Source organism: Macrosteles quadrilineatus, unplaced genomic scaffold (assembly GCF_028750875.1).
Source record: "Macrosteles quadrilineatus isolate MER2022 unplaced genomic scaffold, UCM_ALF_1.0 Scaffold_1__1_contigs__length_201487025, whole genome shotgun sequence".
Taxonomy (NCBI): Eukaryota; Metazoa; Arthropoda; class Insecta; order Hemiptera; family Cicadellidae; genus Macrosteles; species Macrosteles quadrilineatus.
Window position 1 is genome coordinate 82,578,846 of NW_026542594.1, and position 26,664 is coordinate 82,605,509.

Genomic DNA, 26,664 nt, shown 5'->3' on the forward strand with positions numbered 1-26,664 from the left:
CAATTCTTGTTATTTAAGGATGTTTTACAAAGGTTTTATCTATGTTTAAACCTATTTTATCCAAAATAAAACGATCTAATCATCAGCAACAATAGGTCGTATCCTGTTTATATTACTACAAGAAATTAAAACACACATCATAGAACTGACCCTAAAATAATAGAAACAAAACTAACGTCCAGTGTCACCAACATAAACTAGACATGAAACAATTTTGAATTAACAATGTCATAAGAAGTCGACTTGAGTTATATTTAATCTATGGTCATACAGTCATACTGCATCTAGGTTATATTTCCAAAGCAAAACAAAGCAATATTCTGGCCAACCGTACCGATCCTTAGGTCTGAGGAGAAAATGTCAGAATTAATGGGGCTTTGGCGGGTATAGAATTTCTTTTAAATCTAATGCAAACTTTAATATTTTTATGCGAGATTAATATTGTTTGTTGATTTCAAAGGTAAATTCATTGTTGTTTTAATATTAAACACAAAGTATTATATATTGTAACTTGATCCTGCAGATTGTTGTAAACTAATCAAAAGATTAGTTAATGTTAATAACTTTTGTTTTGTGAGGTGAGGGTGGTAACAATGTGTGGTACGCATGCGCCCCTAATCACTCTGATCAGTAGTACCGACCCCGAGCCAGTATGAGCTAGTATGGTGGCAGTGCAGTGGCAATACGATGCGTACCCCTTGGGCGCTCGTCAACGTCAACATCCCTACAGCCTACTCCCGTATAACCAATGTTCGTTAGGTACCAATTTTGTAACGAAATTGATGCGTAATTCTGAAAAATAGTTTAAATTTCCTAACAATTATTTCTTCTTATAAACTTCAGAATCACAATGCTTTATTATGCAGAGTATTTAGTCAACTATGACTAATTTTTAGATATAAAAAATTTCCTCTCGGCCGTGCGCCCTCTGGGACCTTGCGCCCATAGGCCCGGGCCTACCGGGCCTATTGGGAAATCCGGCCCTGCTAACATACTCGTTCACCGTTGGTATGAACCAATGTTCTTCATTATGTAGGCTATTAACGATAATACAATTCTTAATAAAACATTATCTCTATTTCTTCTACTTGGTGGCGTTCTATGACTTTCCTATGTTACCATAGTTGTTTGCAAATCGGTTCTTTCAATGGTTGCTCAAGAAATACAGTAAGTACTGCGTAAATTCAGTTGTCTTATTTGGTGAAATATATAAAATTGCTCGGGCATCCTCACCTTTTTCCATAATAAAAAGTATGAAAACCCAGATTCTAATTAGTAAATATTTAATTTCAACTATTCAGTAAATCTGTGTAGCTTGGGTGCGTTTCCTTGAATTGCAATTTAAAATGTTAACAGCAATTAAATTATCCAGAAGATCATATAGTAATCAAATAATGATAACATGGAAACTTTAAAAGCCACTGGGGCAGAGCCCAGGTGACTTTTTCAACATGTAAGACCTTATATGACATCTACTGAATGAGATCTTTGCAATGAGTCATAAACTAACAAAATCGGATGAGAAACCACGGAGGAGTTCTGCCGAGGAAAATCGTGCTTGCCTATTTTATTATAGATACCCTGAATTTTGCTAAAAATCCAATTATTTGAATTTGTCATCATCCTAATGAGGTCCGGTTCCAATTGATATGGATTATTTGAGTTCTACTGTATTGAGATTAAACAAAAAAAGCTATTTGTTTTCATTACAATTAAATGCAAATAGAAATAAATTATTTAATTCTATGGGGGGGGGGGGGAAGAATCCAAGGAAATAGGTGGATTTTTCTACTAGATACTTTTTTATTTAGTGATTTTATTTTCATTGTTAATGTATTCTGGTAAATGCTTTAAACATTTCAGTTATACTGTTTTATATTGTAATACTGATAGCCGATGCTTATTGTAGTCAGCAGATGGTTAGTTATGAGTTATGACCATGTGTAAGAGTTTGTGACCTCGTCAGGGATGAAGAGGACTTACCAACTACTTGAAAATGAATTTTTGAGTCTAAAACCTTTGGTCGCCTGACAAAAACCGGATAATTCAACTGCACAACATGTTTTTAACTTTTTTATTTAACTTAACAATTGCCTAATGACGATAAAGAATCTTGAATTGATTCAGCAACTTATGATCTAGGTCATCCGCTGGTTCAACTTTTGGTTTGAGAATATAGTTTGAAGCATAACGTACTAGGCCTATAAATTTAAATTGGTATGGATATTTAAAATCCTAAGTCACATAAAATATTGATTTAATAATTTCTAGGTCATTAGGGACCAAACAACAAAATTCACTAACTCCTAACAGTCCTAACTAGGTCTTGCTATGCCAATCAAGGTGAGTATTTATGTTTTGAAAGTTGTTGCTGCTGTAGGGACCTGCAGAGAACTTCTCTTGAGCCAAGTGAGCCTGAGACCAGAGAAGTGTCAACTCGTGATCAGAGGGAGTCCCACCACAGTCTTGGGTAGGCAAATTTACAGTGAGCGCCAGAGCTATTTCCTTATGTTCCTTATACACGGTGTCCCGAAAGTTAACAGCCAAACTCTGGGAAACGGTTTTATGGGTCAAAATAAAACAAAAATCAAGAACTACATTTACTTCCAAAAATACTTTGTTAGCGAAGTATTGGCCATTTTGTTTCTTGTTATTAAAAATGTATACCTTTAAAACTATTACAGACTAGCTGTAACCCGCGGGCTTTGCCCCGTTTAACTTCTTAATTTTCAAGATTATCTCGTTCGCATGGCTCAATCACGTCCTGGTTGAAGTTTGTTCGCTACGCTCACTCATCTTTAGGTTGGAGCTCGTTCGCTACGCTCACTCACCTTTAGGTTGGAGCTCGTTCGCTGCGCTCACTTGCCTTCAGGTTAGCTCGTTCGCTACGCTAACTCGCCTCCAGGTTGAAGTTCGTTCGCTACGCTCTCTCACCTTTTGGTTGCAAATTAGCTGTTGTCATAAATGTAAAAGAAATAATAGTGCTGCACCCTGTTGGTAATCCTTGTAACTTTAATGCTATTGAACATCATAGAACAGAACCAACTTGTTTAATTGAAACAGCTGTTAAGATTCAATTATTCCATTTCTCATAAGGTTAACATGGGAAACTCCAGAGCCACTGGGGCAGAGCCCGAAAGGATTTTTGAAATAAGAATATGCCTATATGTTAATCGGGAATGTGAGCTATCATCATGCCAAATTTCAGCCCAATCCGACCAGTATTTTTCGCGTTCACTTGTCACAAACATCCAAACTTTCTCATTTATAATATTAGTAGGATGTCTTCAAGCAATTTTGTCTAATATTTAAAGTATGAAGCAAACTATTTGTAAAAAATAATTATTGGCAGTATTTTGGTTTAAGTTAGAAAACAAAATACTTTTTATATAAAGATGGCCTCTTAAAATTACTTTCAACTTATTTTCAATTTTGGTGGTGCAAACAAGCTGTTCAGTATGTGATTCAATTATTTTGTCTATTAGTGTTGGTGTTTATTACACTGTTGAACTATTAACAAGAATACAACAATAAGCTATAACCGATGAAATCAATCGATACGTAATTTACTTAGAAACATGCGATTGCTTACGATCGAAGTTTATAACAGCTGAATTTTACTCCCTAGAGACTAAAAAGGCCTTTTACTCCCTAGGAAGTAAAAGAACTTCTTTATACCCGCAACCCCCGTTGCCTGTATTAAAAACGGCTGATTTTGCTGTTGTATGACAAAAATATTTTTATGGGGGCTATCTCACTAACAAGGCATTTTTGGAAAACGTTGCACGAGAATTTGGTTTTATTTTGAGTTTTGACCCATAAAACCATTTCCTAGAGTTTGGCTGTTAACTTACAAGACACCATGTATAATTGGGTGTGTGCATGAAATAAACTATTATAAAATGTTATTGATGTGTTATTCATTATTCTCAGTAAAAAAAAGAACTCAACCTCAACAATTGTTGTATAACACCTGTTGTGACTTTGAATTAGAGTTCATAATAAGCACGCATTTGAATAAACTCTTTTATTGAAAAGTAATATTTACAACTGCAAATTGAAAAGGTAAACATTGTTTTGTAATTAATGACAACAGCTGATAATATACAGTATAAAGAATACTACAATCTCCCCCACTTATTTTGAACTCATTTTGTAACATAGTCTTTAAGGTAATCTGGAGCTTTATGAGTGCGGGTTGAACATCGTATTCGTGGTCGTGGTGATGTTGGTTGTAAGTTCTCTTCACCTGGTAATCTGACTAATACTGGTACTTGCTTAGGAACTTGCTGTTGCGGAAGTATGAGTACTTGCATTGGAACTTGTGGAATTTGATTAGGTACTTCTTCACATTCGTTGAAACGAACCTTCTTTAGGCCTACTTGAGTTTTCCGGAGTTGGTCTAGATGACGTTTCAGTGTTCTTCCAGAATCTAACCTTACAATATAGTGAAGAGTCCCTAGTTTCTGTATAATCTCACCAAATGTCCATATATATTTATTATTTTGTGAATACTCCCTAATGAGAACTCTCTCCCCCACATTGAATGTTCGAACTCTTATTATTGAAGGAGGATTCTTTGCCGGATGGTAAGGTTGAAGAGCATCCAGCTTGATGCGAATCCTACGATGAAGATATCGTTCTGCAGGTGATTGTCCATTTGAGAGAGGAGTGGCACGATATTGTTGAAGAATCTCTTGAACCTTTGTATGTATTTGACGATGGTCATCTTCCAATGCTTTTAATCTTTGCTTCAAAGTCTGGATAGTTCTTTCAGCAAGACCATTTGTAGCTGCATGTCCAGGTGCAATCAGTTTCTGGAAAATTCCATTGGATGAACAGTATTTCTTGAATTCTGCGCTGGTGAAAATTGTGGCATTGTCTGATACCATCACTTGAGGATAGCCATTAGATGAGAAAATGTTGTCGAGAAGAATAATAGTATTAGAAGTTGTAGGAGCATTTCTCAATACTTTAACTTCCACCCACTTTGACTTGGCACACACACAAACAAGAAAGTAGTGGTTTTGAAAAGGCCCCGCGTAATCTATATGAATACGCTCCCAGTTTTCTTCTGGCTCTACCCATGGATGAAGGGGTGCTTTGGGAGGATTGAATTTTATGTGGGCGCAAATTTCACACGATTGGACTAATTTCTCTATGTCCTTGTCAATCCCTTGCCAATAAACGTATCTTCGGGCTAATTGCTTCATCTTTGTAATACCAATGTGAGTAGCATGTAGTTGCTGTAAGACTTGAGGTTGAAGGCTGTTAGGGATGACAGCACGAGTTTCCTTGAAAAGTACTCCGTTGTCCAATGTGTATGGTAGGTCAGCAGAAGAAGACAAAAGTTTCCTTTTAATTTCTCTAAGATTTTGGTCAGCTTCAGTTTCCCGGGCTAGAATAGTTGCATTTAAATGTTCAGAAGATATTTCAAAAATTGTTTCTGAATGTAGCAAGGTAACTTCATTGTTTAGGAAAATGTCTAAGGTTTCAGACTGTTGAGTCACTGGAGCTCTGGATAAACAATCAACATTAGCATTTGCTTCCCCTTTCTTGAAACGTATTGAATAGTTAAACCCTGATAGAAAAGATGCATAACGGAGTAGACGGCTGGAAGTCATGGGTGGTAAGGATTTGCTTTCATGGAAAATTCTTGAAAGAGGGGCATTATCTGTAATTAAGGTGAAGTGAAGTCCATACAGATAATTGTAAAAATGACTGACTCCAAACACGATCGCAAGAGCTTCTCGATCGAGCTGACTGTAATTTCGCTCTGATGGAGTTAAGGATCTGGATGCGTAAGCGATCGGTTTCTCTTCATCGTCAATTATGTGACTCATTACAGCTGCAATTCCGGTAGGACTGGCATCACATGTTAGAACGATTGGACGATGGGGGTCATATGGTACGAGAACTCTTTTAGAAGTTATTTCCTCCTTGAGACAATCAAATGCAGTTTGACAATCTATTGACCAATGAAATCTTCTATTTTTCTGTAGAAGCTGTCGAAGAGGTGTTGTTTTTGTAGATAGGTCTGGGATGAACCGAGCGTAGTAGGTAACCATTCCAAGAAATTTCCGGACCTCATCAATATTCCTTGGTTGAGGCATATTACAAACAGCTCTAATCTTTTCTGGACTTTTTGAAATTTGATTGTACTTAATCACATGACCAAGATAGTCAATCTGTTCGCAAAAGAATTTGCATTTGTCTTTGTTTAGATGCAAGTCGTTCGCATGTAGACGGAATAGACACAACCGTAAATTATTGTAGCATTCATCTTTTGTTGTACCGTGCACGATTATGTCGTCAAAATAAACTTCAGTCTTTGGTAACCCGTTTAGAATTTGGCTTAGAATGCGATTGAATTCGGCAGGCGCGGTCTTGATTCCGAAACTAAGTCTGTGCATCAAGTATGTACCGCGGTGTGTAGTAATAGTTTGAATTTTGCTGCTTGGGGCATCAACTGGAATGTGCAAATAAGCCTTGTAAATATCAAGCTTGCAAAAATGAGAGAGTCTCGCAAACAGTGTAAAACATCTGGAATGTGTTTGATCGGGAAATTAGATGAAACAAGACGATCATTTACGCCTGTTTTGTAATCGACGCATGAGTGAAAATTTAAAAACGTACGTTTTCATGTCCCTGGTCTTTTACTTCGTAGATACTGGATTTGTAGTTTATTATTATGTATTTTAATATTTTTTGGGACGGGGGCAACATGTTACACACATTTATTTGGTTTTAAATAGGTTCTTGGTATTTTTTTCGTATTTTTAAAGTCTCGAAATTCACGACCATGACGTGTCCCTAGGGTACATTTTCCAACTTTCACGCTGTTTTTAGACTAATTATTCATGCCGAAATATATAAAGCCATATTTTTATGTCATCAATGGTTATTAAACTTACAAAAAAGGAGCATATTATAATTTTATTGTCATTGCAGACTGACTACCATGACAAAATAAGTCTGTCCCTCGATTTAGCGTCACGAACATTTGGGAAAATTTTTGAACTTTGGAGCACGACAGTGGCCAGCCTGGCGTCGATGGAGTCAGTTGGTTTTAGAGACTAGTTCGGGGTGTACGTCAGGATTGTAGTGCCGGTCGTTTTGAGTTGAAAGGAGGAATTACAAGATTAATAAAGGAAAGATTGTGTTTTTTGTAATTTTGGTGTGTCCATGACCGTACGTAGTCATTCGATGAAGTAGACATGGTGTTAATTTTTGTTTATAAGATATTTCAATTGCTAGATTAACCTAGAAGTCCACTTTGTATCCCCGAACATGAGGTGCAGGGCTACCGCCAGAACAGAGCCAAATAATACGTAATTTCACGACCAAAGTTTCACGACCATCGCGGTTTTTTTCACGACCAATCCACCTTTATGGATTAGTGTGTTTGGTCGTGACAATAACTTTAATATAATTGTAAATTGAGCAGTTTAGTTCAATTAAAACACATAGTTTTATTATAACTAACAGTATAATTGAAGGATTGTTTAGAAAGATTTATATTATTCCAGACAATTCACGACCGTACCGCTTGTCCCTGACCATCACGTTTATTATTTCTATCATAAAAATTTCAAAAATTAAAATATCGTCATATTTCAATGTTTTATACACAAAAGAAACACACCTCTATACAAAAATAATGATTTTTCGGGTCTCAGGTAAGTTTTTTCGGAGTTATACAAACTTAAAAAGATTTTATTGGCTTTTTTATATTTTTTGAGTTTTTTTTATTTTTTTCTTGAAAGACCAAATATACCAAAAGCTCAGTGACCTTTTTATTGTATAATGGTCATTAAAGTAAATTAGTTTATAGCAAAACATAGTTATAAAAATAATATTAACTATTTTTAATATTCATTTAAAGGTCCGTTATGGTCGTGACAGGATTTTGTGTTTTTCTACTAAAGATGCTCTTTAAAAAGAAAACTACCAAAGATATTGCGTTACCATGGACATTTTATAAAACTTCAAATGTTAATGAAATAAAAAAATAATAAATGTTTTGAAAAAAGGGGACAAAAATTTGCAAAGTGCTTTTCCTGAAAACGTACGTTTTTAAATTTTCACTCGCATAACCTCACTGTGCCATTTTCTTTAGGAATAACTACCAAAGGCGAACCCCAATCGCTAGCATCGACTTTAGATATTATGCCGGATGATTCAAGACTGTTGAGTTGAGTTCTTCCTCAACCTGAGATCTAAGGGCAAACGGAACGTTACGTTCTTTGGTATACACAGGTTTAGCGTTTTCACGTAATTGAAGTGTAACTTTGTGGTTGGGCAAGCATCCAATTCTTTGGTCAAAAACTGTGGAAAATTCAGAAAATATGTCATCAATCGAATGGAAGGTTTCGGAGACATTGAAAAAGTTAGGTTGATTTGAACCATCATCTATTTCTTGTAGACTTATATGTAAGTGTCGAATCCACACTCTTCCTAGGACTGCTGGACAATTATCAGGAACTATATACATATCTTCGATTGATTTATGGTTTTTGTAAGTAACCTCAACTGTAACTTTGCCCAATGGTTTAAATACATTATTTGTATAAGCACGGAAATACACATTAGTTGGGTCAAGTTTGATGTTGAGATTTAACTCATTGAAAGCCTTTTCTGGTATTAATGTAAATCCTGCTCCGGAATCTATCTCAAAACGCATTGGCTTGTTATCAATTGAAACTGTAGCAAAATACTTTTGTGAATCGGGTAAATTTGATCGTTCGTTCTGGTCAAATATGTCTATGATATTAGGTTTGGTAACTGGATGAATTTCAGTGATTTGATTTAAGCCTAGCGTAATGTCATCAGAGGTTGAAGAAATGTACTTTGTTGAATTGAACTTAGATTGATTGGTAGAAGACTTATTTTTCATTTGGGTTGAAATGCAAACTTTGGCTACATGGCCTTGTTTCGAACAGGAAGTGCAATGAAGTGATGACTTGCTAGTGCGACACTCAGTTGCGCGGTTATTATTTCTACCGCATCGAAAGCAAAGATCTCCAAAACCTAAGCGATTGAAATCTACTTTTGATTGAGAACGATAAGTATGACCAGAATTTGGATTCTTACGGTAGTTTGAACGACTTCTTTGATGTTTTGTACCTACATTTGAAAGTTTATTGATATCTACATCAGTTGGAATTGAATGCTGATGTTTGTTCAAAGCCTGGGTCTCTAATCGGGAAGCTTCCAAAGCAGTAGCTTTGGTTACAATGTCTTTGAATGAAGTAGTGTCTGATTGTAATAACTGCTCTCGAATCCAGTAATCTTTTAAGCCTCTTATGAATTGAGCTCTTAAAAATGTATCTGAGACTGAAACTTGTTTTGAACATTCACACTGGACTGTAAATTCACACTCAGACAGGTCTTTTTGTAGTGAAGCTATGTATTCAGGAATTGATTGATTTGCTTTTTGATAAGTGTTTAAAAAGTAATGTTGTGAAACTACAACGTTTCTGTGTGGTGAAAGCATGTCACGTAGTGATTTGACCAAAGTAGCAAAATCTAGGTCTTTGATCGGTTTTTCAGGTCCAATTAATGATGAAAGATTATTGTAATGAATAGAGCCAATTGAAGCGCTAAGAAGTTGTGCTTTTTTCCTTTCATCTGAGATGTTTTTGACAGCAAGATAATTTTCAAAGCGTTCCAAATAGTTTTTAAATTTTTCCTTTTTCTGATCGAAATTTTCAAATGGTTGAATACTTACTAACGTATTACTCTGCTGTACTGGAGGTTGAAGTTGAAGTTTTTCTGTAATCTTCGTTGCAAGTGTAGCTGCAAGTGTGACTTGGCTCTCAGTGAATGCTTTCAGTAGTGCTGTAAATTGTTCTGCATCCATAATGTACAAAATCGAAATTTAGAAAAGGTTTTAAATCCAAATAATGAGTAGAAATTTTGAAAAACTTTTTCTCGTCGCCAATTGTTGTGACTTTGAATTAGAGTTCATAATAAGCACGCATTTGAATAAACTCTTTTATTGAAAAGTAATATTTACAACTGCAAATTGAAAAGGTAAACATTGTTTTGTAATTAATGACAACAGCTGATAATATACAGTATAAAGAATACTACAACACCATTAATGTGTGATTATTCTCATATCAGACTTTAATCTAGAGAAGTCTCCAGCAACTCAGTTTCTTTGCTTCCTTCAGTGTAAATGTTTAAATGTTTGTCAATTTTTCCTTTATTTTCATTTTCAATCATATAGGCGAGTTTTATCCAACCCTTTTCCTTTGTTTAACAAGAAAAGCCTGATGGGCCATGAACTAATGCTGTCACCAGGCCAAAAAAATCCTGACAAAATATAGGTGATAAATACAACACTTGTCTGTAGATCGTCACCACGTACAACTCCAATGGCATCTGCTTACCACAGGTTGGGATGGATATAAATAATGTGTCAGATGGTAATATAATTACTATTGCTAATTATTACATTATTTATAGGCTTATCTTATAGGAGCGACACGGGTAGTGAATACACGTTTCTACGGTGAATCCAAAGACCTTTATTCTTTGTCATAGAGTAACTAACATCGATACTGCAAAGAGGAATAAGCTTAAGCACAAGAGTTGTCACTTATATTATAACATCTCCCCTTTTTTATAAAAACAAAATGTATTATCTTTACTCAACAACAGAAAAATAGCTATAAAAATACAATAGGCAACTTAACCCATTTCATCTTGAGAACTATCTCATGAAACTAATTAATCATCCGAACTGAAAGTGAATCTCTTAGGATTCCTAACTACTCTCCCTGACCTTGTTACATGATCATTAAAATGTTTCACAGTTTGCTCTTCACTAACAGACTCATTGTTTGATAAATTCAATTGAGGACTCAAAACCTTAGATTTCTCCTGACTTCTAGGACTAGACACATTAGGACTAAGAACATTAGATTTTTCTGGGCTTGATCTAGGACTGGATACATTTTTAGGACTATTATATGGAGAAATAAACACCCTATTTCTGTTATACAAGTTACCATAATCATCCGAAACAATATAAGAACGAGGCTGATTCAATGAACTTTTAACCTTACCATGTACCCATTTTTTGTCCTTAGGCTGTTTTTTAAACATAACCTCCTTACCATCATCAAGTTTTTTCAAAGGTTTACTGACTTTATCATGATAAAATTTGCTAGTCTGTCTTTTTTTATTAATCTTAGGCCTGATTAAATTAGGATTTACACATCTCGGTTTCAACATCTGCTTAGATCTAGGCAATCTACAATTCAATTTTCTAGACATTAACAATTCTGCAGGAGAAGGAAGATTATCCCTAGGAGTATTCCTTAAATTCAAAAGAGCTAGATATGGATCCTGTCCGCTTTCATCACATTTACTTAACAATCTTTTGATTATACCCACAGATCTTTCAGCAAGACCATTACTCTTTAGAAAATATGGACTTGTAAAAACATGTTTTATGTCCCATTCTTTCATAAATTGAGCAAATTCACTAGAAGTATATTGAGTACCTTGATCACTACTTAACAATTTTGGAATGCCATGTCGAGCAAACAAAGATTTCATATACATGATAATAGTACTACTTTTAATATCCGGCAATTTTACAACTTCAATGAAGTTTGAGTAATAATCAACAACTAGTAGGTACATAGCATTTTTATACATAAAAAGATCAGAAGCAACATGTTCCCAAGGTAAATCAGGAATCTTGTAAGATAACATAGGTTCTTTGGTTTGTGAATTTTGATACATATTACATGTTAAACAACTCTTAATCAGATCGGTTATTTGAGCAGACATGCCCGGCCAAAACATAACCTCCCTTGCTCTTTGTTTACATCGCTCAATACCTAGATGACCTTCATGGATTCGCTTTAACATATCAGCTTGTAATGAGTGAGGTACTACAATTTTATCACCTTTAAATAACAATCCATTATAAACACACAATTCTTCCCTAAAATTCCAAAAAGGTTTCACAGCGTCATCAACTTTGCTTTTTTCAGAAGGCCAACCAGATTGAATACATTCAATTAACTTTAACATCACAAGATCTTTACTCGTCTCATTTTTGAACCTATCTAGTTGAGCTTCAGATATTGGCAAATTATGTACAAGTAAGTTTACATGACAATCCAACTCCCTATCAAAAACATCAGGTTCATTAACTACAGCTCTAGACAACGTATCAGCAACATACATGAGTTTCCCAGGTTTGTATTTTACTACCAAATTGTAAGGTTGAACTTTCAACAACATACGTTGCAGTCTCATAGGAACTTTCCATAAAGGTTTCTTAAAAATGGATTCTAACGGTTTGTGATCCGTTTCTACATACACAGTACGACTATACAGGTAAGGATGAAATTTTTCACATCCAAAAGTAATTGCAAGCATCTCCTTTTCAATTTGAGCATAATTCTGCTGACATGAATTAAGCGACTTGGAAGCATAAGCTAATGGCTTACCCTCCTGCAATATACAAGCTCCAAGGCCAAATGAGGACGCATCCACGCTAAGAGTTATGGGCTTAGAATTATCAAAATACCCCAAAGTAGGTGCTTTACACAAAGTCTCTTTCAAGAACTGAAAAGCTTTTTCAGTATTTTCATCCCAATACCAAGCAGTGTCTTTCTGCAATAAAACCCTTAAAGGTGCTGTTTTATCCGCATAATGATCAATAAATTTACTAAGATAATTAGTTAACCCAAGAAATCGCTCCAAGTCCTTCTTACATTTAGGACTAGGTATGTTTTTTACAGCTTCTACCTTTTTACTATCTATTTGAACACCATCTTTGTTAAAGTTATGCCCTAGATAAGTGATTTCTTCCACACCTATTTTACATTTTTCTGGATTAAATTTAAACCCTTTTTCTCTAGCCCTAGTTAGTACTAGTCTAAGTCTATGATCATGCTCTTCTTTAGAGCTTCCCCATACAACTATATCGTCAATGTAAGAATCTACCCCAGTCAAATCTTCAAAAGTTTGTTTCACAATTCTATGAAATATCTCGGGCGCACTTCGTACCCCAAAAGGTAACCTATTAAATTTAAATCTACCAAAGGGAGTCGAAAACGTACACAAATAAGAACTTGGTTTGTCCAAAGGAATCATCCAGAAACCTGCATTAGCATCTAACACAGAGAAAAACTTAGCATTTGTTAACTGACTCGCTACCGTATCAATCGTTGGTAGCTGATAATGACTTCTACGTATATTTTCATTTAAGAACTTGGGATCCAAGCAAATTCTCAAATCACCACTTGGTTTCTGGACTAAAACCACAGGATGAACCCATTCCGTAGGTTCAGTTACCTTATCTATTATTCTCATTTCCAACATTTCATCAAGTTTACATTTTAACTTATCCATTAGAGCAAATGGAATTTTACGAGGTGGTGTAACCACTGGATCAACATTGTCTTTTAATGCATTTTTAATTGGTTGTGCAACACATCCAATAGATCCATCAAATAGATCAGAAAATTCAGAAAACTGTACAGGAATAGGTACTTTACATTTCACATGAGCATTGTTAGACTTTACATTGACACGACCATTAGTTTGATCAGTTTTCAGACTTTCAACTCTTTTTACAAGATTAAGTTTCTCACTACCACTTAAGCCTACAATGGAATCACAATCAAAACCAACAACATAAAAGTAGAGTTTACCAGATTGATTCTGATACTGACAATCAGTTGAGAACTTACCCAATACATTTAACTTTTCACCACTAAAAGTTGTGACATTAGCTTTGACAGGTAACAAAACATTTTCATTCAATCCTAATTCATAAAGCAATGATTTGGAAATCACATTTATATCAGCACCCGTGTCAATTTTAAAAGACACATTTTTATTACGAACTTGAATTAGAGCTCTCCACTCTTTACATTCAGCTTTAGGATTGGCATTAACATCAGCTTCAGATTTATTTATGTTACCAACAAACAAATCATATCTATGATTATTTGAACTAGGCCTACTAGGATTACCTCCAGAGCTAGGCTCAATATCAGACTGATCTCCATCAAAAGTCACAACATGTACCTTTTTACGACACATTTTAGAAAAATGGTTAGATTTTTTACAACTAAAACAAGTCTTACCAAAGGCAGGACATTTTTTAAATTCATGAAACGACCCACAATGACTACAAGGATTTTTAGGCTTATATTTAGGTTTACCTGAAGGTGAAGATACATTACCAGACATTTGCTTAGAATTTTGGCAAAATGTCTGTTTCTGCGGTTGCTGGGACGTTCTTTTCTTGAGCAAGCTGACTGATGACTCTCCTTTGACTCCACTCTCCAGCACCCTCATCTGCTGCGAGCTGATCTCCGCCGCTCGACATATCTCCAGAGCTCTAGACAATTTTAGATCAGGTTCTCTGAGAAGTCTTTCCTTTATATGGGAATTCGCGATGCCACACACAATTCTATCGGTTATAAGACCTTCAACTAAATCACCAAACTCACAATCTTTGCTTTTATTCCGCAAGTTCGTAACAAATTGGTCAATAGTTTCTCCAGGCTCTTGGGACCTGGTAAAAAACTTGTGTCTCATAAAAGTCACATTTCTGTTAGGCTTAAAATGTTCATCAAACTTCTTGAGTACATCAGTAAATTTATTCTTATCTTCTTCATCATCGTTCCAAACAAAACTATTGAATATATCTATTCCATTTTCTCCTAGGCAAGTTAATAATATACTTATCTCCCTGTCTTCATTAACTTTATCTAGACCAATTGCTGAAATATACAGTTCTAGTCTCTGCTTCCATTTTGTCCAATTTTCAGGGATATTACCAGTCAATTGAAATTCTGAAGGAGGAGTTAATGCTGCATTCATCGTATTACATCTCACAATATAACTTCAATATTCATTATTACGATATAGCCGACATATCTTAAAGATTCCATCACAAATCATACTCTAGATCACACAAGTTACAGTTTTTTCTTGAGAAATCCCATAAACCATTCTCTCGGGGCTCCATAGCCTTCCAACGACGCCGTTTTCCAGTGTGAGTTCAGACAGATCTGGGGACCGTAGTTTTCTCTATAACCTATCCCGCTTACCGACAATTTTTAACAGCTTTACTGGATCATTTTATTACTGCTATTTAAAACTTATGTATAATTTCACAATAACTGAACTCATATCCCACTTCTGACACCATAATATAATTACTATTGCTAATTATTACATTATTTATAGGCTTATCTTATAGGAGCGACACGGGTAGTGAATACACGTTTCTACGGTGAATCCAAAGACCTTTATTCTTTGTCATAGAGTAACTAACATTGATACTGCAAAGAGGAATAAGCTTAAGCACAAGAGTTGTCACTTATATTATAACAGATGGCAAACTAAAGAATGTGTCATCTGCTTTTATAATTAAGTAATTTCAATTAGTATGTGTTTGAATATTTCTAAGTAAACATATTTTTCCATATTTTATCAAGTGTATAATTATCATTACCTATTTAATGTCTTACGTGTGTTTTTTTTTTCAGGGCAGACTCTACCCCACCTAGTTTGCTTGTTAGTGAACTAGCAAGTTTTGGCTCTCCTCGTAAGCTTTCAAGTTTGCTTGACTCGTGTAATGAACTTGCCAGGGCAGAAGAAGTCAAACGTTTACAGGTACTTATTCTGTTATTAAGTTATTAGCCATTTATTACAGTCATATCTTTTTTGGTACTAATAGTTGTGGGGCAAATGTAATTTTGTGGGATTTTGAATGAAGCAATGGTATGTGTTGTAAGCTTTATTGAATATGTTTTCCCTTCATTAATTTTCCTTTTGATCTGACTTTTATATTTTTCTAAACTATTGTATTTAGTTTTACCACATGTTAAATATTTTGAATTAATTTAATTTTAATTGTTTGAAGATTCATTTATGACTTTGGAATGAATAAAGAAGCTCACTAATCTGTTTGTGAGATAATTATTTATTATTTTTGCTAATTATTTCAAGAAGCTTACTAATCTGTTTGCGAAATAATTATTTTACTGTTTTTGCTAATTATTTCAAGATTTAAAACATTTTACATGTGGTAAAAGAAAACACAGTAGTTAAGAAAAATATAAAAGTCAGATCAAAAGGATAATTAATGAAGTGAAAACATATTCAATAAATTTCACAACATCCTCCCCCCATTTAAAATTTCTAACCAAGTATATGCAATTTTAAATCAGCAAAATCGTTAGGGAACCTTTACTTCTCTTCCACATCTGGTTTTCATCTTGGTGAAGTCTAAGAGTTCCTTTTCAACAATACTTTCTCCTTCTTCTGCTCGAGCCATAACTTCACTTCTTGGCCACATGTCCTCTGAAAGGTTTAGCCATTCAGGACCTAACCACCATTTATTATCTGTGAAGGATTTTCCACTGCAGCCTCTTGAGGGAATGTCTGCTGCATTGTAAGCACCAGGGATATGATGTCAGTCTTCAACATTGGTATTGTGAGGTATTTCATTACACCTGTTTCCCACAAAAGTACTCCAGTTCCCTTTTGTCGTAATCCATGTCAGGCTAACCATTGAATCAGTCCAAAAATAGTATTTACAATTATGAATATTCAGGGTTGACTTGACAGAGACAGAAACAAATAATCTTGACGCTATCAGTGCTGCTGTTAATTCTAAACGTGGAATAGTCAAAGATTTTGCAGGTACCAATCTTGATTTGGCTTCGATAAGTTGGATTGTGACATGTTCACCTACTTCAAATCTTATAAAGATACATGCTGCATATGATATTTTACTCGCGTCACAGAATGTATGAAGACTTATGTACAATGAAGGACCTACTGTACACAATCACTAAACCTTTGAGGAATCCTAGAACTTGACAAATAGTGCAGGTCTTTTATCCACTTATCAAACTGTTGTAAGATATCATAACTTTATTGGAGATTGATATGGTAGTATGAAGATTGATATAGTAGATAGATATAGTAGTCATATGGTAGTTCATAATCCCAACTCAGTTTTAGCTTCCAAACCTTTTGTAGTAAAATCTCGGGAATTAAAGTAAATGGAGAAGTGAATCCTATTGGATCAAATATACGATGAGATATTGACAATAAACTTCTTTTTGTGATTGGTTTACCAAAAATGCTTACAGAATTCACATTGCAGTAAAGTTCGTCTGATTTTACATCCCACATTAATCCTAAGACAGGAACAGAGTTGTCTGAGAGATGCATATTCTTTTCTTCAGACTTGTATATTTCTTCTGACAGCGTAACAATACTAGCCCTACTTCAAAGCTCAAACTTGGCTTTTGACAAAAAAAGCCGAGATTCTTCTATAAATTGATGAAGTTTATATTCACTCTCAACATTTGTCTGTCACACAGTTATCAACATAGAAAGACTCTTTCAATTTGTTTGCCGTATCCTTCATAGTTTCAGGAGAATTCTCCAGATGATGAGCTAATGTAGCACCCAACAAATATGGGCTAGAAAAAACTCCAAATACCACAGTCCTTCCACCACAAAAATCTTAAAGCGTCTCGGTCCCTTTCTGTTAAACTTACTTGCAAGTAGGGGTCTCAATCCCGGGATCCTGACCAATTTGTGATACCTAGACAGGGTGTCTACCAACCGGGAAATCCGGGAAAACCGGGAATTGTACTTAATTTTTTACTGGCCATGAAATGTACGGGAATTGTCCTTAAATGCCAGACTATGTCCTTAAATTTTTAATGGGCCATAATTTTATTGATCGCTAGTTGTTTAGGAGCACATAAAAGGTTTATCAGATGTTTGTTTACATTTTCATAATTTATTACCAGAGTAATTATGCAATAAAAATCCCATTAGCAATTTCAAACCCATTAATATTTTATCACGACAATCAAGTGTCAAGTCAAGTACTTCCAAGAACTGTTGACTCAGCAGCTAGCTCATAAAAGTTGTATCACTTTTATTCCTTTACAACTTCTTTTTTTATTACTAGGGTAATTATTATTAGATCCCAAACCTATTTTATCGTGAAAATAATAGCTTTATAATGGCTGTTAAATTTCACTTCTTACTTGTACTTTCGGCTTGAAGATTCAATTTGCTTGCCTAGTGTCATAAAACTGTTTATGGTTTCATATTAAACATGTAAATAATCTACAGTCTTATTTTGTAAGTAAACCTTTTTTATGGATATTTTATCTTTCAATTGACAAAACCACAAGCATTGTTGTTTGCATTAATGTTTTATCACTACAGTATGTAGGCCTGCTTGGTTTCAAATTATGTCATTGCATTTTCTGTATCTTTGTCTTATTTTGTTGGCTATTCAGGTTTCAATGTTTTTTGTTTCCCATATATTTATTGATTTATTACATTTATTGATTGTATTTATTGAGTTGTATGCTTTAAGCAATCTAAATCTTATGAACTAGAATGATGATAGTGACTTTGCTGCTATTATAACCTCATTGTTTGTTACTCAGTTTATATAGGCCTTAATAATTAGGTCTAGGCCTGGGTATTTTGATTCTTGAAAGAGCTGTAAAATATATTAAGAAAATGTAATTGAGCCTAAGATAAACAACTAATGATTGCTATGTGTCTATATTAACTTTTCAAATGAAAATACAATAATCTTACTCTGTGCTTATTGCTTATCGGTAGCCGCTTACCATACCTTGATTTTGTACTAAGAACTGAGTAACAATATGCATTAAAGATTTTTTTTTTTAAAGTACCGTAGTCGAGAACCTAACGTTGTGCCAGGGCAAATCATGCCAAATTAATCCGCCTGTATCGGATAAGCTATGTTATGAAGTTTACGTGACCGATGGAGATATTTGTCGCTATCGCAGGAGACAATGATTGCGTTTCTCTGTTACACTATAAAAGCTATACCTAAAGTATAGGTAGGCCTATGTTTGTTTACTTTCAATAAATTTCTATTTTGAAATTTTTAACTCTTATCTATTATTATTTACTTTTCTCTCTGGTACAACTACTGTACAGTGAATAACAAGATTAATACAGTTTGACAAATCAGGAAAATTATTCGGTAGGCCTAATGACACCGACAAAGGTTACGGCAAAGTGTCCTTAAATGTACGGGAATTGTCCATGAATTTTTTATCCAGAATGTAGTAGACACCCTGCTAGAAATCCCGGAATTGGTGACTTTTAATCCCGGGATTAACGGGATTGCAAAACCTATGTTTATATTTATTTTTTATGAATTTGGGGACTTTTACTTACGGAAAATAAATAAAAATATGTCATATTACACTTGAAACACATATACTCTTTATTTTTAGGACTATAAATATATAATATGAAATGGTATAAGTAATGAACTATTTTGATTGGAAAATCAAATTGTCATTAAACTCAATAGGCGAACGAATGTAAATATATGTTTCAGTTTTTAGACGATTTGGATTTACTTTCTGTAAATGTTATTACATTATTTAGAACTTAATTACAGTAGGCCTATAAGTTATTTTGAGTTTTACTTTTGACATTAAACATAAACAAAGCAATTCGTGTAGCAAACATAACATTGCAATCGGTAATTGAAGTATTATTTTCATTGAAGCCATAAAATATAACTATAAACACACCATTATAATTTCATTACTAAGATTTTTTATATTTATGGTCTATAACTTTATCTTCCTATTTGGTTATTAGTGTGGTGATTAAATTTCTTAAAATCCTAAATTACGTTTTTCATACACATGCTACAAAACATAAGCAGATGGTTTATTGTTTTATTGCTGTCAGTCAAAATAACATTTTTACGCTGCTACTCGTGATTCTTCCCATTTTATCTTATTATATTAGCTATCTTTAATCTATATATTAGCTACGTACATATAGACTTATATACATCTGTACATATACATCTGTATACATCTTGTATACAGACGTATACAACAGTAAGATAACCTCAAATAATTCCAAAACATAGGTAGGTTAATAATTGAAGCATCAACAAATTTATTTGGACGAAAATAGGCTCAGCTTAGGGCTAGCTTATATTGTAAAGGCCTATAGTTAAGTTAAGTTTTATTTATATTTTAATTTATTTTGTTTGTTAAGTTCTTTTTATTTGTACATTTATTTTTTTGCAAGTTAGGCTACTGCAGTATTTGCCTTAACTCAAATGGAAGAGTTAATTGACATTTTCGAAGAAGTTGAAGATGAAGATTATAACACTTTGATACCAAGAACAAGAGGGCCTACTAAAATAAGGGACAGAATTCTTCTTGTTGTAAAAGAAAAATCAACTTTATAACATAACATAACCTTTAACAGTGATGTTATTCTAGCAGCATTCGCACTTTGCTTGTCTGCTCTACCGAGTTGTAGCGTAGCGTAGCGAGCGTTGTAAGAAACACTAGCCCAAAGCCCACCGAAGATTCTTTACAAATACACATTCAGGATTGCCAACCGCTCGAATTGCCGTTTATCTTAAACGAAGCCAGTAAAATGTCGGAGAAACCGAACACACATTTTAAACGGAGTTTAAAAGTAAACTAGTTTATTATAAACGAAGTTTACACCATTTTGGGGAAACCGGGCCTAACTGTTTAACTTGGTTGGTAACTGTTTAACCTAGACTGAATATTACGTAAAACGTCTTAGAGTTAATGATAACAGTCCAACTGTTATGAAATTGGACGATAGAGTTGTGGAGGGTGGGAGGGCCATAGCGGACGAGTTTGCTACTTACTTTAAGTCTGTGTACGAGCCTTGTCAGCTGGGCAGCGACGACCTGTGTCGGCGTGCGCTCCACTCACCGACCCTGCCTGGCGTCCCGTGCCTCAATGTCTCTTGTGTCTCGTATCATGATGTCCTCTCTGCACTCAAAAACCTCAAACCTAAAAGATCTCTTGGTCCAGATGGATTACCGCCATATATTCTAAAAGCCTGTGCAGATTTGTTTGTTGAACCGCTTCTAGCTATTTTTAATCTCGCGATCACCAGCAATGTTTTCCCAACGAAATGGAAGCAAGCTAAAATAATTCCCATTTTCAAAAAGGGCCGAAGAGACATCATAAAGAATTATCGTCCAATATCAATTTTGCCTGCTCCTGTTAAAGTATTTGAATCAATTCTTCATCATAAAGTGTTCAGCCATGTCAGTAAATTTCTATCTTCAAAACAGCACAGATTTTTCCCCAGCAGATCCATTAATTCAAATCTGTTAAATTTTTCTGAGTTTTGTATTCCTGTTATTGATAGTGGTAATCAAGTTGATGTTATCTACACCGACTTCGAGAAGGCCTTCGACAAAGTTGATCATCTGGCTTTGCTTTCGAGATTGAACTACTTCGGTTTTTCTGAAGGACTCTTAAAATTCTTCTGTTCATATCTCAGGGGTCGAAAACAATTTGTATCTTTTGAGGGACACCTATCAGAACAATTTGATGTAGACTCAGGTGTGCCTCAGGGCTCAAATTTGGGACCTTTGCTATTTATTCTGTACATTGATAGCTTAAAAGATTTGATAATAAACTGCGAGTTTCTTCTATATGCTGACGATCTCAAAATATTCACTATTGTCAACAACCAACAAGATTGTGTTATGCTACAAGATGATATCGATCGATTGTTTCTTTGGAGTCGTGACAATCTAAAATTTCATGTGGATAAATGTTCTGTTGTAACATATTCAAAGAAAACACCTAGTAACCTCATCATGCATAATTATAATATTGGTGGTAGTCTTCTTTCAAGGAAAACTTCAATTAAAGACTTGGGTGTGATATTTGATTCCAGATTTACATATAATGATCATGTGATTTCCATTTGTAAGACTGCCTTCTCAATTGTTGGTCTTATCCGCAGGTTGGGCAACATTTTTACTAATCAGAGAAGTATTAAACTGTTATATTGTTCACTGGTCAGATCAAGATTAGAATATGCTTCTGTGGTATGGTATCCTAGTGTGAACTATTTATCCGATCTCATAGAGGATGTCCAAAGAAGGTTCTTGAGATTTCTTTATTACAAAACATTTGGTTACTATACGATGCTGGTCCCATACTCAGAACTTCTCACACTGTTTGAAATGGATCAGTTGAGTACTAGGCGAAAGGTGTCAATGATGTTGTATCTGAGGCGGTTGGTGTGTGGTGAGCTCGACGACGCAGCGCTGCTGTCCCGTGTGCGGTTCACGTTGCCCAGACACAATTCACGTTCGCGTTTGCTCTTCTCCCCCCACTTCTCTAGAACGAACCTTGGAATGTGTTCGCCGCTCAACTCAATGGTTAGGCTGTTTAACACAATTAATAACGACCATATAGACATATTTTTTAACTGTCACAGTACGTTCAGGAAATACGTTTTTAGATATTTAAATACTACCTAATAATTATTGTTATTAAATTAATTACTCTGTTCAGACTTTGTTGTTGTATTTTATTTATTTAATTTGTTATTGTTGTTATAGATATTTAAATAATTGCCAATGTTATTTTTTAAGATATTTATTTGTACGTTATTTATTGCTATTAGTTCGTTTTTGTCATATATTGTATTGTTGTGAGTGATTACACTAAAAATTATAATTTATTCAGCAAGATGAACTTTTACCATATTTATTATTTATAATGCATGTCAAGATTTTGTTGTTAGAATATTAATGCTACAATGTAACTGGGTTTATCCTGTTTTGCAGCATTGTAATAAAAGAAATAAATAAATAAATTACAAACATTAATATTTACTTCCAAAAAGCTAATGAGTTTCTTTTTATAAACAGCTGTTTTTTGTTTTTAAATTTGTTCTATGTATTTCTTATGGGGAAACCCCGACCTTTGAGAGGGTCGCCCTTAAGGGAAGGAATTTAAAAATTCTAAAACCTTATTGCAAAACTACATATTAAAACGAATCTTTTGACACCTTAAACGTTAAAATTGGTCTACAAATAAGGGAGGAGTTACGTTAACAAAAAACGGCTTCACGTATTATATACTGTATATAGATTTTTTTATTTTAAGACTAAATTTAGGCTACAATTTTTAATTATGAAATTTTAGCACAACCAACCAAACTTGCTGATAATATAAAAAAATATAAGATAAATACCCCCGCCGCAGCAAACCTGCAGACTTAGCGAACTTCCATTTGCCTGATTGGATTTACACTAAAATGTCTCCTTAAAAATATCACATTTATTCTCTATTTAAATAAAATTAGTTTAACGAGTACTTAGGTTCGCTGCAACAGGGAGGGTAAAAAAGTGTTTTTGTTGTAAATTTTTAATACTGTAGTTAAGTAAGAAATTAATGTATTTTCTAAATTAGACCAAAATATGTTCATAAACAAGCAAACTACAACAGTTTATTATTCTCCATAAGAATAACATGGGAATTTTAAATTTACGATTTTTTGTAATTTTATCCGTAACCATTAGGCGCATAATAACGCTTCAATATACTAAATTATTTGTTTTTTTAAGCTCTACAAAATGGTTAGGTTAGGAGAAAGAAATTGTGAAATTTTGTTTTTTTAGGGTGAAAATGGGAAAAACCTATTTTTACCCCATAAAACCCCCCTTAAACCCCTGTTCCCGTAGTCCGATCATGCTGGTTCGTGAACTCGTTCGAATAAATGTAGGTTTACACGTTTGTAGCAAATTTCATCAAAATCGGATCATCTTTGCTCGAGTTATCGCGCTAACGGACACATATATACAGTACATATACAAATATATAATATAATATAAATGTTTATAAATATATAATCTAATATAAATATATATGTATATATATATATATATATATATACATATGAATTTGAACAGATGGTGTTTTTGGCCTCTAGGGACCTCAAAACAAAATACCCCCGCCGCAGCAAACCTGCCGACTAAGCGAATTTCCATTTGTCTGAATTGATTTTCAGTTAAATATATTTTAATAACATTAGGTTTAACGAGTACCTAGGTTTGCTGCTACAAGGAAACTAATAAAGTGTGTTTTTGAGTAAAATATTGATAGCTTAGTACAAAATAAATAAATTTGCCAAGTTTGATCAAAATATATCCATAAACAAGCAAACTACAACATTTGACTATATTCTCCATAAGAATAACATGGGAATTTTAAATTTACAATTTTTTTAATTTTCTCCGTTACTAATAATCGAACAAAAATACTTTTATATACTAAAAAATTTGTTTTTTTAAGCTCTTTAAAAAGGTCTAAAGAGAAATCGGGAAATTTTGTGTTTTGAGGGTCAAAAGTGAGAAAAACCAATTTTTACCCCATAAAACCCCCCGTAAAGCCCCGTTCCCATGGTCCGATCGTGCTGGTTCGCGAACTCATTCAAGTTTATCCCGCTTTACACCTTTAAACCAAATTTAATCAAAATCGGACAAAAATTACTCAAGTTATCGCGTTCACGGACGTATATATATATATACAAATTTGAACGAATGGTGTTTTTGGCCTCTGGGGACATCAAAATGAAAAAGTAAATCGGTCCCGGGTCTAGGTCTTACCGTGCCACCTACGGTAATAGCTACTTCCCTATAGGGAAATTCGCTAAAAGTAATTCGGTCCCGGGTCCAGGTCTTACCATGAGTACTAAGGTAATAGCTTATTCCCTATATGGGAAATTCGCTAATAAAAATCTAATGAAAGTTTACCAATAAATTAAAAATAGAAATTATACAAATTATAAACGCCTCTTATTATTATACATTTGTACCGTCTTATTTATTTACTAAAAATCCCAGTATCACTGAAACATTAAAAATAAAAAATGTATATTTGACTATTTTTTTTTTAGGATTTAAAGTATTTTATAGCTGAAAATAATAATAAAATTTAAATTTTTATATTATTTTGAATTTTGTATGTATATTCATATGCATTTAGGATTAGGATGTGTTTACACTATTTTATATATTTCTAAAAAAAATAGGTGCATATACCTACTTAAAAAAAATATTAGACTATTTTTTATATTGTTTAATAGTATTTTATAGCTGAAAATAATATAAAACATATAATGTATACAAAATTATGTATTTTATATGTATTTGTATAAGTATTTAGGACACGTTTACTCTATTTTTCATACTTTTCATAAAAATAGTTAAATAGCTGCCTGTATTACGTAAATATGAAATCATTCAAGGAACATAATATTTTGATGAACAAATTTAAATATTATATGTATGTAAGTATAAATGGTTCATTTTACAAAAAATCTAATTTTCAATTTTCATGGCTGACGTACCAGTACGTCAGCCGTGATACCGTACATCACCGACTTGATGTACTAGTACGTCATCCAATGCAAATGGGTTAAGAAGTAATCTAATTCTAAGCAAAATATTTATATTATCAGCAAGTTTGGTTAGGTGATAACAGTTAAATTTTATAATAAATAATTGTAAAAATTAGTATTATGATGAAAAATAATTTTATAATTAAAAAAATTATAAAGTTAATTTTATAACGTTTCTTAAGTTGACGTTTGCCCAACTTCTTGGCAGAAGAGGTTTACATCGGCTTCTGAGACATGCAAGTCACTGCGCGCGGTGTCACTTTTGATGTTGACGCTACTCGGACAGTTGAAAACTTGGACACTTGATATTTCAATATTTTTTTTAATAATTTAAAAACTCGGACAAATGAAAGATCGGATAGATGATTTAACCAAATATTATTATTATTTAAACCATACTCGGACAGTTGAAAACTCGGATAGCTGATTTTTCTAATATTTTGTAATTTTTAACAAACTCGGACAGTTGAAAACTTGGACAAATGAACCTCACCCGAACTTAGTTTTTTTGAACAATGCATGATGAGCCATTTACAAATCTTATTGTCAGATTAGCTTCTCCAGCTTCTTGCCGTGCTTTTAATGAGGAGCGAAGATATTCTAAGTACTTCCTTTCACGTATAGTGCGGTCATGAGAGACATTAATTCCTCAAAAATCTTCAGGGAGGGTATCGATTTGTAAGTTCTTAAAAATGTGAATGGCTTCATGTTCTGATGGCATAGAAATCAAAAGAGGGCGGGGTTTAACATTCGCCCTTTTGCCTAACCTGGTGTGATGAATCTTGGATAGAGGAGTATCGTATTTAGTGCTTAGCAAAAGACTCTGAATTAGATTTGCGTTGTGGGATTTTGCTATATTACCATTTGCATCTTTTGTAGCCTCTTTGAGTTTGAGGACGATGACGTTCTTGCTGCGTCTTTGACGATCCTTGAGCTCGGACAAAGTTTCTTCAATAGTGTGACTCAGTTGCAGAGTGTGTATCTTTAAGATTTGCCAGCTCAGCCTCAACGATGGTAAGACTGTCATGTTCGTTAATTTTGGCGGACACATTTTTTAATTAATTTTTAATGGTCTCAATACCATCAGTCGTCGCCAGAGGTAGCTGCTGTCGTTTGTAGATTGTTTGCTCTAGACGAAGATTATATATGACGATTCGGGGGACAATCAATAATCAATTCAGTTGTTGATGGCTACTCGATTCACCATCAGGGGTTTATTCTAATATAGTGCTGTTGTGGATTGTAGTATGAAGATATCATAAAGGCTGTAGATTTGCGACAGAGTTTTTCCCCGTAGCCTGGCTGTTGTAGGTTGTGGTTAATTGTTTTTGACAAGATGAGACCAGGGACAGGCGGAATAGCGAAGACTGT

The 26,664-nt window shown here is 34.1% G+C and overlaps 1 protein-coding gene across 4 annotated transcripts in view; it reads left to right on the forward strand.

The window, feature by feature from the left end:
- LOC128983683 (uncharacterized) overlaps positions 1–26,664 on the forward strand; it is a 114,228-nt gene that overhangs the window by 67,074 nt on the left and 20,490 nt on the right. For 3 of the 4 annotated variants that reach the window (XM_054403082.1, XM_054403083.1, XM_054403084.1), the window contains exons 7-8: positions 2,381–2,470; positions 15,537–15,663. In XM_054403082.1, coding sequence (XP_054259057.1) covers positions 2,381–2,470; positions 15,537–15,663 — 217 coding nt within the window. The remainder of the gene's footprint in view (positions 1–2,380; positions 2,471–15,536; positions 15,664–26,664) is intronic. The other variant, XM_054403085.1, reaches the window with a different exon arrangement.